The sequence below is a fragment of the Anguilla rostrata genome, chromosome 9, assembly GCF_018555375.3.
Source record: "Anguilla rostrata isolate EN2019 chromosome 9, ASM1855537v3, whole genome shotgun sequence".
Taxonomy (NCBI): Eukaryota; Metazoa; Chordata; class Actinopteri; order Anguilliformes; family Anguillidae; genus Anguilla; species Anguilla rostrata.
The window spans coordinates 35688437-35700711 of NC_057941.1; the positions used below are offsets into that span (position 1 = coordinate 35688437).

At 49.2% G+C, this 12275-nt stretch overlaps 1 protein-coding gene across 3 annotated transcripts in view; it reads left to right on the forward strand.

Moving 5' to 3' along the window:
• Window positions 1-12275, forward strand: part of tcerg1b (transcription elongation regulator 1b (CA150)) — a 30634-nt gene that overhangs the window by 9532 nt on the left and 8827 nt on the right. Inside the window, exons 6-11 of one of the 3 annotated variants that reach the window (XM_064351994.1) lie at window positions 1465-1665; window positions 2147-2253; window positions 2401-2489; window positions 2649-2809; window positions 4959-7582; window positions 7676-8400. In XM_064351994.1, the coding sequence (XP_064208064.1) occupies window positions 1465-1665; window positions 2147-2253; window positions 2401-2489; window positions 2649-2809; window positions 4959-7582; window positions 7676-8182 (3689 nt within the window). In that variant the 3' untranslated portion in view covers window positions 8183-8400. Of the gene's footprint in view, window positions 1-1464; window positions 1666-1780; window positions 1837-2146; window positions 2254-2400; window positions 2490-2648; window positions 2810-4958; window positions 7583-7675; window positions 8401-9230; window positions 9301-10397; window positions 10534-12275 lie in introns of those variants that run through there. The other 2 variants (XM_064351996.1, XM_064351995.1) reach the window with 2 other exon arrangements.

Here is a 12275-nt window from a genome sequence, read left to right on the forward strand (position 1 = left end):
GTTGGGAGCAATTAGGGGTTAGTTGTCTTGCTCAGGGACACTTCGACACTCCCAGGGTTTGAACCGGCAACCCTCCGACTGCCAGACAACCTCTCTTACCTCCTGAGCTATGTCGCCCCAGCTTTAGCCTCACTCACTTTAACTGGGAGTGTTTTGTCCTGTAGAAAGAATAATTATTTTTTAAAATAAATTAATAAATAGGGGCATTACTGGTGAGCGCTGAGCGATCGAGGTGTATCTGCTGTGGTTTTGCACTTCAGTGCTTTATTCCATTACCAACAGATGGCACTGTAGTCCTGTGTTCAGTAATTCAGGCTGAACTTGTGCCGTCAGTGTTGATTATTTAAACATGGACATTTAATCCCAGATAAGACCAGCGTTTAGTGAGCTCTTTCTGCTAGCGCTGACATCACGGCACTGTCAGCCACAGGTTTTTTGTAAATTGGTCTTTTTGCTTCACGCCGTGACTTTGTATTAACTTTAAGTGTTTGTGATGAACAGGCCTCAACTTGGCTTACTGATGTTCATTTATTATTTTACACTTTTGTTTTTGTCCTCTAGTCCATTTATTTAAATGGGGTTAGTGGGAATTCATTTGTATTTAGTAAAAGACTCTAAGGCTGCTAAGTGAACCAGTGTTTGCCCAAACAGTTGTGTCTGTAATTATGTCTCAAATGTCTGTTTTGGGTGTAGACAGTGCAGGGGAAAGATGAAATGGAAACTGAAGCAAAATCTCAAATTTTCTGCTCTTGTCAGAGGAAACCTGAAACTGGACTGAATTTCTCCTGCATTTACTGAGCTGAAAATATGAAGAGCAACCTTTTGGACCGCAGCTTTGCTCTTAGTATGATGTGCTTCTCTGTTCAGATGGAATCCTCGCTGTGTAAATGAGTAGGCGCTGATTGCTTGCATTTTGGGGGAAGTGTGTTGTTGCATGCCGTGGAACAGCGATATTGGACGATTTCACATGGAGGGAGAAAATGTAAAACAAAAATTCTACATTGAGTTTCAATATTGAAGCTAGTTTTTCATTTTAATGAGTTAAAGAGCAGGAATTGGGTCATTAACAGGTGACAGGTTGGGCATGTATCAGTATTATTACATTTTATTTTATAAGTTATGTAAAATTATCTATTTGGTCCTGTTCTCCTCATTGCTTATTATCTTCTATATGATAAGGACTGGCTGAGCAACTGTGTGAGTCAGACACCAGTACGTCATAGTCCAGAATCTTCCTCCAGGCCTTCAGCAAAAGGCAAACAGGAAGTGTGCAGCTGGACTGTGGGAAACAGAGTTTTATTTTTCTGCCTGATGAGATGCTTGTCCTCGTTCCTGCCCAGTCTCCTACAGGGCATAAAGGATCACTGAAAATCCTTTACCTGATTGGATAGGCTCTTTGTTGCAAAACTAGGGTGGGGTTTTCCTCTCTGGCTTAAGGGTCTGCTTGTTTCTCGCACCCACTAGGAATGCTGCCAGCCATGGCCCCGCCCCTAGTTCCCATGATGCACCCACAGCTGGCCATCGCGGCCACGCCCGCCGCGCTGGCCGGCCCCCTCCCGCTGCTGGAGTGGACCGAGTACAAGACCGCCGACGGGAAGACGTACTACTACAACAACCGCACGCTGGAGTCCACCTGGGACCGGCCCCCCGAGCTCAGAGACAAGGGTGAGTGTGTGTCCCCCTCCCCATCTGGGGACCGGCCCCCTGAGCTCAGAGACAAGGGTGAGTGTGCCCCCCCCCCCCACCTGGGACCGGCCCCCCAAGCTCAGAGACAAGGGTGAGTGTGCCCCCCCTCACCCCCCACCTGGGACCGGCCCCCTGAGCTCAGAGACAAGGGTGAGTGTGCCCCCCCCCCCCACCTGGGACCGGCCCCCCAAGCTCAGAGACAAGGGTGAGTGTGCCCCCCCAACCACCCCCCCCACCTGGGACTGGCCCCCTGAGCTCACTTTGGTAGGTTTTGTAGTGAAAACCTACAGGATGGTAGATCTCCAGGTTGGGCAGCCCTGCTCTAACTGTTGAGTGAGGTGTGCTTTGTTAGCATTGGAGTGAAAACCCTACAGGACGGTAGACCTCCAGGTACAGGGTTGGGCAGCCCTACTGTACAGTGTCTCACACACAGGCTGTTTGTGTGTGATTCCCGGCTCAGATAAGGATGCAGAGAAAGCTAAGGACAGGCCGCCGGTGGAGGACCTGGAGCCCATGGACATGGAGGAAGAGGAGCCCAAAGTTGAGCCTCCCAAAGAGATCAAAGAGGTGAGGGACCGGGCGGAGCAAGAGCAAAAAATAAATAAATCTGTTTTTCGAATCTTCTGAATCTGGTGTTTAATCCATGCATAGTCTGTAGATCAAAGCTTTGTTTTCTTTCGTTTTTCCCTTCCCCCTTTCATCTCTCTCCATCAGGAGCCCAAGGAGGTGGAGCTGACTGAGGAGGAACGGGCCGCACAGAAAGCCAAACCTGTGGCCACTAACCCCATCCCCGGGACCCCCTGGTAGGCCCCCCCGCCCCTATTTTTTTTCTCGGAAGTAACATCCGGGAAAAAAAGCATTTCTGCTTGAGATTCCATCTTTAATTCAGTGTGTTTTGCAGGAATTTGACTTCTGTGTGCGTGTGTGTGTGTGTGCTTGCACACGCGTGTCCGCCCCTGTAGGTGTGTGGTTTGGACCGGTGACGACCGAGTGTTCTTCTACAACCCCACCACGCGGCTGTCCATGTGGGACCGGCCGGAGGAGCTGATTGGCCGGGCTGACGTGGATAAAAGCATCCAGGAGCCACCACACAAGAAGGGCCTGGAGGACGGCCGTAAGATGGGTGAGCTCCTCTCCGCTTTATTAAACTGTTAAAACAGGCCATACATGTTTTATTAAACTGCATGAGTGTGTTATAACAGGTCATACATGCTTTATTAACCTGCGTGAGCGTGTTATAACAGGTCATACATGCTTTATTAACCTGTGTGAGTGTGTTATAACAGGTCATACATGCTTTATTAAACTGTGTGAGTGTGTTATAACAGGTCATACAGGCTTTATTAAACTGTGAGTGTGTTATGACAGGTTGTATATGCTTTATTAAACTGTGTGAATGTGTTATAACAGGTCGTACATGCTTTATTAACCTGCACAAGCAAGTTATAACAGGTCATACATGCTTTATTAAACTGCGTTAGCATGTTATAACAGGTCATACACGCTTTATTTAACTGTGAGTGTGTTATAACAGGTCATACATGCTTTATTAACCTGCATGAACAAGTTATAACTGGTTATACATGATTTATTAAACTGTTATAATAGGTCATACACACTTTATTAAACTGAATGAGCGAGTTGTAAGGGATCATACACACTTTATTAAATTGCATGTGTAAGTTATAACCGATCATAAATGCTTTATTAAACTGTATGAGCAAGATATAGCGGATCGGACACACTATCAAGTTTCCACCAGTGAGTTATAATAAATGGTAAACTCTTTAAAGGAATGCTTCGGCATTTTTCGTCTTTGCCTCTGTGTGATTGTTTAGACGATTTAATGCCAAGAAACTCCTCAGCATTTAAAAATTTCTGTTCGTACCTCGAGAGCGACTGGAAAGCCTCCAAACCGGGACACCAGTTTAAATGGGCATGGCCTGTTGCTAAGCTTTTCCTCCCCCTTGTTTACTTTGTGTCAGCTGACAACCATGGTGCCCTAATTAGCTAACTACATTATATCGTTTGAATGGTGCCCGCTACAACAGTGGTCAGAATTGTATTTTGTCAATTGTTAATGCCATTATATGTCATTTGGTGTCATCAATGTGAGTGCTTTAAAATGTCAGATGCATCAAAGAAAACAAGAGACTGGAAAGTGATGAAAAAAGACATGGATAAAGTATTCTGTTAGTTTAACATTGTTAAATAAGCTGACTAAAATATTGCTGTTTAAGTGCTGCTCTCTGATTGGGATGTGTAGGAGTGTCATTTTCTAACGAAGATCACAAACTTCAATTAGGAATTGCTTACTTTCCTAGCTCTAGGTCTTGTCATATAAAGCCGGTTTGTAGTGAGGGTCCTCAAACCAGGCTGGATTCCACAGCCTCCTGGTGTTTCACACCTTCGCTGCACCTGTGTCATTTGTGTTGGCTTCTGTGTTATTAGTGGATTTACTGACAACAGAACGGCTCCCGCTGTCCTCAGTCTCAATTACGTTTACATTTTATATCGCTAGTGAGAAGAGGCAGAAGCTTTTGATGAGGATTGAGGATTGGGTGATTGTAAGGGTTCAGTAACTTTTATTGGTTACAGTGTGTATACAGGAAACTCCATACAATGAGTAGCTAGCGGCTTTCTCCAAAGTGGGTCACAACTGAAACTGGCATCTGAACGTACGTCTCGTCGTCATGGAAGTGGCTGTCAATCAAACACTCGGCCACGCAAGGCGCTCCTGCTCTTGTAGTAATTTGTTTTGTTTCAGATACGGTGGAAGAAAAACGCTTTTCTGTATATACTCTACCGTTTCTATACATGATTGCTACATTGACTTAACGCGAAATGACACCATTGGGCATTTAGACTTTAAAATTAAAATGACTTCTCTTCCTAAATATTTGGCTCTTAATATAACTGCGTTTTTAAAATAAAAAAAATTGACTGGGTAAAGAAATACAGGCACTTCATTTCATTTTCATCACAAAAAACCCCCTGCCAGACAATAGGCAGCAGGTGCTGGTGCCCAGGTGCAAGTGTGTTGGCCTCTCGCTGTTGAGCAACTGAATGACTCACTCAGAATTAATTTGTTGCAATCGTGTGATGAAGTTGATGAAAACTTTAGAGTGGGGATGAATAATTGCAGGCGTTATTGAAGTGATTGGTTTATAGCTCAGCAGAGATGATGCCTCAGACAGACATATTTTAGTTTTTTCGATGATACTGAGGCTTTGAATGAACTCTGAAGCTGACGGTTTGAATGAATTGCATAGACCACGCAATGGCAAAATCACAGAAGCGAATGAGACCGGAGGAAGCGCTGCAATGGATGACGAGCGCAGACCCGATGGAGTCCGACGGGGGTTCGGAGGTCGAGGTGGAGATCAACGACGACGATTGGGGGCCTTCGTCCGAGTCAGAGTCCGAGCCTGAGCCAGCTCCTGTGGCCGTGACGCCTCCGGTTCGGCGCAGGACGACCAGGAAAACCGCGGCGGGGCGAGGGAGGGCACCGGAGACGGGGCGGGAGGGCACCATCTGGACTGAGCAGAGGGGCGACCCGCGGCCCGGTGCTGTACCTGCGTTCTGTAACGTTCTGACAGAGAAAGGGGGACCCATGGCGAAATCACACAAGCGAATGAGACCGGAGGAAGCGCTGGAATGGATGACGAGCGTAGACCCGATGGAGTCCGACGGGGGTTCGGAGGTCGAGGTGGAGATCAACGACGACGATTGGGGGCCTTCGTCCGAGTCCGAGCCTGAGCCAGCTCCTGTGGCCGTGACGCCTCCGGTTCGGCGCAGGACGACCAGGAAAACCGCGGCGGGGCGAGGGAGGGCACCGGAGACGGGGCGGGAGGGCACCATCTGGACTGAGCAGAGGGGCGACCCGCGGCCCGGTGCTGTACCTGCGTTCTGTAACGTTCTGACAGAGAAAGGGGGACCCATGGCGAAATCACACAAGCGAATGAGACCGGAGGAAGCGCTGGAATGGATGACGAGCGTAGACCCGATGGAGTCCGACGGGGGTTCGGAGGTCGAGGTGGAGATCAACGACGACGATTGGGGGCCTTCGTCCGAGTCCGAGCCTGAGTCCGAGCCCGAGCCGGCTCCTGTGGCCGTGACGCCTCCGGTTCGGCGCAGGACGACCAGGAAAACCGCGGCGGGGCAAGGGAGGGCACCGGAGACGGGGCGGGACGGCACCATCTGGACTGAGCAGAGGGGCGACCCGCGGCCCGGTGGTGTACCTGCGTTCTGTAACGTTCTGACAGAGAAAGGGGGACCCATGGCGAAATCACACAAGCGAATGAGACCGGAGGAAGCGCTGGAATGGATGACGAGCGTAGACCCGATGGAGTCCGACGGGGGTTCGGAGGTCGAGGTGGAGATCAACGACGACGATTGGGGGCCTTCGTCCGAGTCAGAGTCCGAGCCTGAGCCAGCTCCTGTGGCCGTGACGCCTCCGGTTCGGCGCAGGACGACCAGGAAAACCGCGGCGGGGCGAGGGAGGGCACCGGAGACGGGGCGGGACGGCACTGTCTGGACTGAGCAGAGGGGCGACCCGCGGCCCGGTGCTGTACCTGCGTTCTGTAACGTTCTGACAGAGAAAGGGGGACCCATGGCGAAATCACACAAGCGAATGAGACCGGAGGAAGCGCTGGAATGGATGACGAGCGTAGACCCGATGGAGTCCGACGGGGGTTCGGAGGTCGAGGTGGAGATCAACGACGACGATTGGGGGCCTTCGCCCGAGTCCGAGCCCGAGTCCGAGCCTGAGCCAGCTCCCGTTGCCGTGAAGCCTACTGTTGGGCGCAGAACGACCAGGAAAACCGCAGCCGGTCGAGAGAGGGCGCGGGACGGCACTGTCTGGACCGAGCAGAAGGGTGACGTGCGGCCCGGTGGCCTACCTGCGTTCTGTAACGTTCTGACGGAGAAAGGGGGACCGACGCGCCACGCCAAAGCCAAGATCGCCAGTAGACTGGACAGCTTCATGTGCCTGTTCGACCTCAGCATGCTGATGCACATCAGGGACTGCACGGTTACCGAGGCCAACCGAGTCCCCGGGCGGGAAGCGTGGTGTTTGTCCATCGACGAGCTGAAAGCGTTTATTGCCATTCTGTACGTGCGCGGGGTGACTTGCGGGAGAAACGCGGATATGGAGAGCTTCTGGTCGGACAGGTTTGGACACAGTTTTTTCAAAGACACCATGCCGCGGAACCGCTTCAGAGAAATCATGCGATTCCTGCGTTTCGACTGCAGGGAGGAGAGGCTCGCGCGACAGCCGACCGACAGGTTTGCGTTGGTGTCGCAGATTTGGGACGGCTTCGTGCGAAACGCCGCTCTGTCCTACAGGCCGGGACGGAACATAACGGTGGGCACGCAGTTGTTCCCGACGAAATCGCGATGCCCTTTCACTCAGTATATGGCAAAGAAGCCGGACAAATTCGGCATCAAGTTTTGGCTGGCTGCGGACGTGGCGGCTAAATACATGCTGAATGGCTTCCCGCATTTGGGCAAGCATGCCTGTCGACCCGAGGGACGGCCGCTGTCCGAGCACGTGGTGATGACGCTCGTCGAGCCGTTCGTCGGCGAAGGCCGCACCGTGACCGTCGACGGTTACTTCACTTCGCTTTCTCTGGCGAACAGGCTGATGGCCAAGAAGACCGGCCTGCTCGGCCCCGTCGGCAGGAAGAGACGAGGGATGCCTTCCTGTGCGCTGAAAATCACCCCAGCACCGCTGTACTCCACCAGCGTGATGACGAGCGGCCACGCTACGCTGACCGTGTATCAGAGTACGAGAAGCAAGAACGTCTGCCTGCTCAGTACCATGCGCCCGACCGTGAGCGTCGGCCGTGACCCGAAGAGAAAACCGGAGACCGTAACAGACTACAACCACACGAAGGTATGTAGCGATTCCACAGGAAGATAACTGTTTTAACGTGCACGTGCGTGTACTGGCTCTGACGTCGTTTCTCCCGTTCTCCTCGTGCGGTAGGCCGGCGTGGACGCGCTCGACCAAAAGGCGAGGCTGTACACCACGAAAGCGGCGACTCGCCGCTGGCCCGTCGCCGTTTTCTACAACGTCCTGGACCTGGCGGCCGTCAACGCGCACGTGCTGTTCGGACGGTGTCTGGACAAGGCCGAGAGCCGGAGAGACTTCATCCTGGAGCTGGCCTGCGAGCTGCGTGAAAAGCACATGAGATCCAAGGCGCTGGCGGCGGCTGTCAAGAGGGAAGCCGCGGTAGCGGCGTTGATTCGCACACCGATCGTGTCGCCTCGCACGCCCGTCGCTCCGCCTCGCACGCCCATGGGTCCCGGGAAGAGGACGCACTGCCAGGTGGCCAGGTGCGCTCGGAATAAGGCTAGCGACTTCTGCGTGCAGTGCAGCCGGTACGTGTGCGGACCCTGCTCGTACAAACTGCCCAAGCTGTGCGTTCTCTGCGTGTCCAATGAGCACGAGGAGATGGACTGCTCCAGCGCGAACGCATCAGACTCCAAATAGCGGGAGCTGGGGAAGGGAGAAGCCAGCTGAATTTATCACTGAAGAAAGATTTTTTAAAAACATTTCACTTTGTATTTCTTTTTCCATTTTGTGTTTTGCCTTGTTTTGCATGCTATAGCATTTTCCTCAGTGTTCATGTAATATACCTTCATACATTTTTTCCCTTTGCCTATATTACAAAACTGCTAAAATTGATGAATAAAAATTGTTGCAATCGATTCAGTTGTGCTTTATTTCAAGAACATATTTTTTGTAACGTATTGTTTCAGAGTCTTGCTACAGGTGCAGAAATCAGTGCCGTAGTGCTGTACAATTGGCAGTAATAGGAGGTTTAAAAGAAATGGGGCCTTTCTAGTGTTATGGTTCAGTTAAAAGTATTCCTTTAATAAACTACATGAGCAGGTTATAATGGATCATACACACTATTGAACTGCACAAGCAAGTTTTAATGGGTCATTCAGTTAGCTCTAGAAATGCTTTGCCTTATTCTCCTAATTCAAGGGTATTTGTCTGCATGAGTGAGTGTTAATGGATCATACTCATTTTATTAAACCGATCATATACTTTTTAATATGCTGCATGAGCAAGTCATAATTGATCATTCAGTGAGCTGTTGAAATACTTTGCCTTATCCTAATACAGGGATATTAAATTGTTTGAGCAAGTTGTATTGGACCTTGGAAAACTCTACAAATAATTTGCCTTATCAGAGGTGGAAAAAACAGGTTGTGACAGTAAAAATCCCCTCCAGTGTTTTGTTCCAATCACCTGCATTTGCAATATCTTCAGCCAGGGGAAAGGAACTAATTGGTGAAATCAGCTGGCTCAGTTCAAGTATGGAAGAAACACATGGCAGGACTTTCTTTGCAACACAAAAGTCGTAACTTTGACACAAAATGTGTTGAAAGTAATGCAAAAGTCGTAACACAAGAAGTGTGTTTATTAAGGTGCCCTTTTTGAGAGCGTGAGCAGCGTTTGAAGCCTCCATGCCTGTGGGGTGTCTGCCCCACCCCTCGCTCACAAAACTCGATGTTCCTCTCCAACGCAGGCAAGGAGGAGCTGGAGTCCGCCGCAGAAGACGCTCCGGAGGAGGAGCCAATCAAGGCCAAGAAGAGGAAGTGAGTACCCATAATCCTCCTCTCACAGCAGGGCCTGTTCGCTCGGCCCGGCCTCAGGACGAGGCCCATCTTTTACTGAAGACAGAGCGTGTTCCAGATGCAGACGTGCTACTACGCTAATTCTGAAACTGGAACAGATGACCCATTCTGCCAGGGGTAACCAAGCCTGCTCCTGGAGATCTACAGTACCATGCTGTTGACTTTCACTCCAGCCCCAACAAAGCGCAGCCTCCTTCAACGGCTAGAGACCTTGTTTAGCTGCTAATTAGTAGTCATTGTAATAGTCAAATTGGGGTTTAAATGGAAAAACCTACAGGATTGTAGATCTCCAGGAACAGGGTTGGTGACCTCTGTTCTGTACAAAGCCAGTAAATGTTCGAGCTGATCTGATGTGTTATTTGGGGCTTCTCTCTATTGGCTGCAGATCGGTCCTTTCGACCGGCGCCAGCTTGTACCTGTCTTTGAGTCCGAGTCTGCATTTTAAATAAGCCCAGTGCTGATTTATGAGTCGTAATGAAATCCAGTGCTGATTTATGAGTCTTAATGAAATCCCAGTGTGATATGATGCTTACTGTCAGTGCGCAGTCGTCAGCGTAAGTGGCTGTCTAACCGTCCCGCTGTGGGAGTGATGAATGCTTACTGTTCAGGGCCAGTCAGTCTGTGTCGAGCCTGGCGTCCCTCCCAACGTTTCCGTTGCAAAGGTGATTTTTCAGGAAGCGTCTGTAGATCTGGTGGACCACTGGCGTCAGGTAACCACCTTGCTGACCTGTTTTTGTCCAGAGTGGAGGGTCACTGGCTGTGGTAGTTGAGTGTGACTGTGTTGCCGGGGGAACGGTGTCACCGGGGACTGATAGCGGGTTGCTGTGGAGGCTGCGTTCCTAACGGTCTGCGGCAGAACCACACCGGCCAGTGCCGTATAACACAGCCCTTGTTTCCTCCAATCAAAACGCCCCGGCTGTTAGACCTTAAAACGATGCTTTCCCACCTCGCCCAAGAACAGCAAATCCCCACGCCCCTTGCATTCTGTGAAGCCCTGCCCCCGCCCCACACTCCGTCCCTGCCCCCCGAGCCCTGACGCCCGTCCCTGTCCTTCGCAGGAAGGAGGAGGTGAAAGAGGTGGACGTGGAGAAGGAGGCAGCGATGGAGGCGGAGATCAAGGCGGCTCGCGAGCGGGCGGTGGTGCCCCTGGAGGCCCGCATGAAACAGTTCAGAGACATGCTGCTGGAGAGAGGGGTAAAGCACTTCCATCCAACCGCAATTCTGTAATGTTAGACACATTAATCTAAATGGAGCCCAGCCAAGGTACAATCTTCAGTTAATATTCTTTTTTGTCTCTCACCCTCACTCTCTCTCTTGCTCTCTCACTTCCCCTCTCCCTTTCTCTCTCTATATCTCTCTCTCGCTATATCACACTTTCTCTCTTTCTCACACTTCCTCTTCCGTGCTCTCTCTCGTATTCTCTCTGTTCCTGTGTTCATGTTTAATTGAATGAGATACTTATGTTGGTGTTGTTTTCTTTGGTGGATATGGTCAGTACAATCCTTTGCATATTTCAGGTACAGTGCTGTGAAAGTATTTTCCCCTTTCCTGATTTCCTCTGTTATTTCATATTTGTCACACTGAATGGTTTCAGGGCTTTAGACAAGATGTTATAGACAAGATACAAACTGCATAAACACAAAACACCTTTTTTAAAATTATCAATCACCCATATCACCTATGTGGAAAAATAGGTGCCCCCGTAGTTACTCCATCAACCAGTTAACCTAATTTAATTGATAATTGGATTCAAATGATTGAACACAGCCTGGCTTGATTGCAGCTGGTCCTGTTGAATGTAAACCTCACTCTTGTTGAACTTCACCAGCGGGTGAAGTAGTCACCACAAAGTTTCTACACTATGCCACGATCAGAGCAAATTCCAGAAGGGACAAGAAAAAAGGTTGTTGAAATAGATCAGTCTGGAAAGGGTTACAAAGCCATTTCTAAGACACTGGGACTCCACCGAACCACGAGTGAGACATTATCTTCACATGGAGAACACTTGGAACCGTGGTGAATTTTCTCAGGAGTGGCCATCCAGCCAAAATTTCTCCAAGGGTGCAGCGACATCCGTGAAATAATTTTTTTAATGCATTTTGTGTTTACTCGAGTTCGCTTTGTCTAATATTAGATTCTGTCTAAAGATCTGAAATTATTCTGTGTGACATGTATGCAATAATAGAGGAAATTAGGGGCCAATACTTTTTCACAGTATTGTGTAGTTATTTTCTAATGTGGTTACATTTGTATGGACCTATTTATTTCTGCACTATTTTTGTACTCCAGGCTTGTAGCTTTACTCTATATTGGAGTTAAAGGGCACCAGGGAATTAATTGGTTTAAATAAGAATGCGATTTAAATTGTTTTAGTATTCTCTTCATTTTAACATTTCCCATTTAGTGATTGAACTGGGTGAAAATCAGTAAGTGTTCTGGAAGAACTCCAGGATTTAATAATGGTCCCTGGTGGGGAAAAGTCTTTAGTTGACCCCACAGCAAATAATCAAGGCAGATCTAGAAATACTTTGCCTTATTGTCCTGATTCAACCCACCATAAGGTGCCTTTTGACTCAAGTTTTTTTTTTTGTTCTTGTTGATTAAATTTTTTTCCCTTCTTCCTCTATTTCCTTTCAAAATGTGCCCTTTTAAATCTTATGCCTAAAAGAACTAGATTATTTCTGAGGTCCATTTTGATTGCCCCGAACTGCTGCGTGCTAGTCGTTTTCATTTCCAGGAATAATTAGCATATCATTAGATGTTGTTGTTGTTATTGTTTCGGAGCGGTGTTTTAATTTCTTCATTAGCGTCGGCGACAGCGTGTGCTCTGTCCAGAATACTGATTCCAGGCGTGAGCCGAAAATCCTTTTGGACGTTAGCGCTGTCCGCCCTGCTTTTGGCTCACTACAATCTCATGCTTAACGGGATCGGAGAGG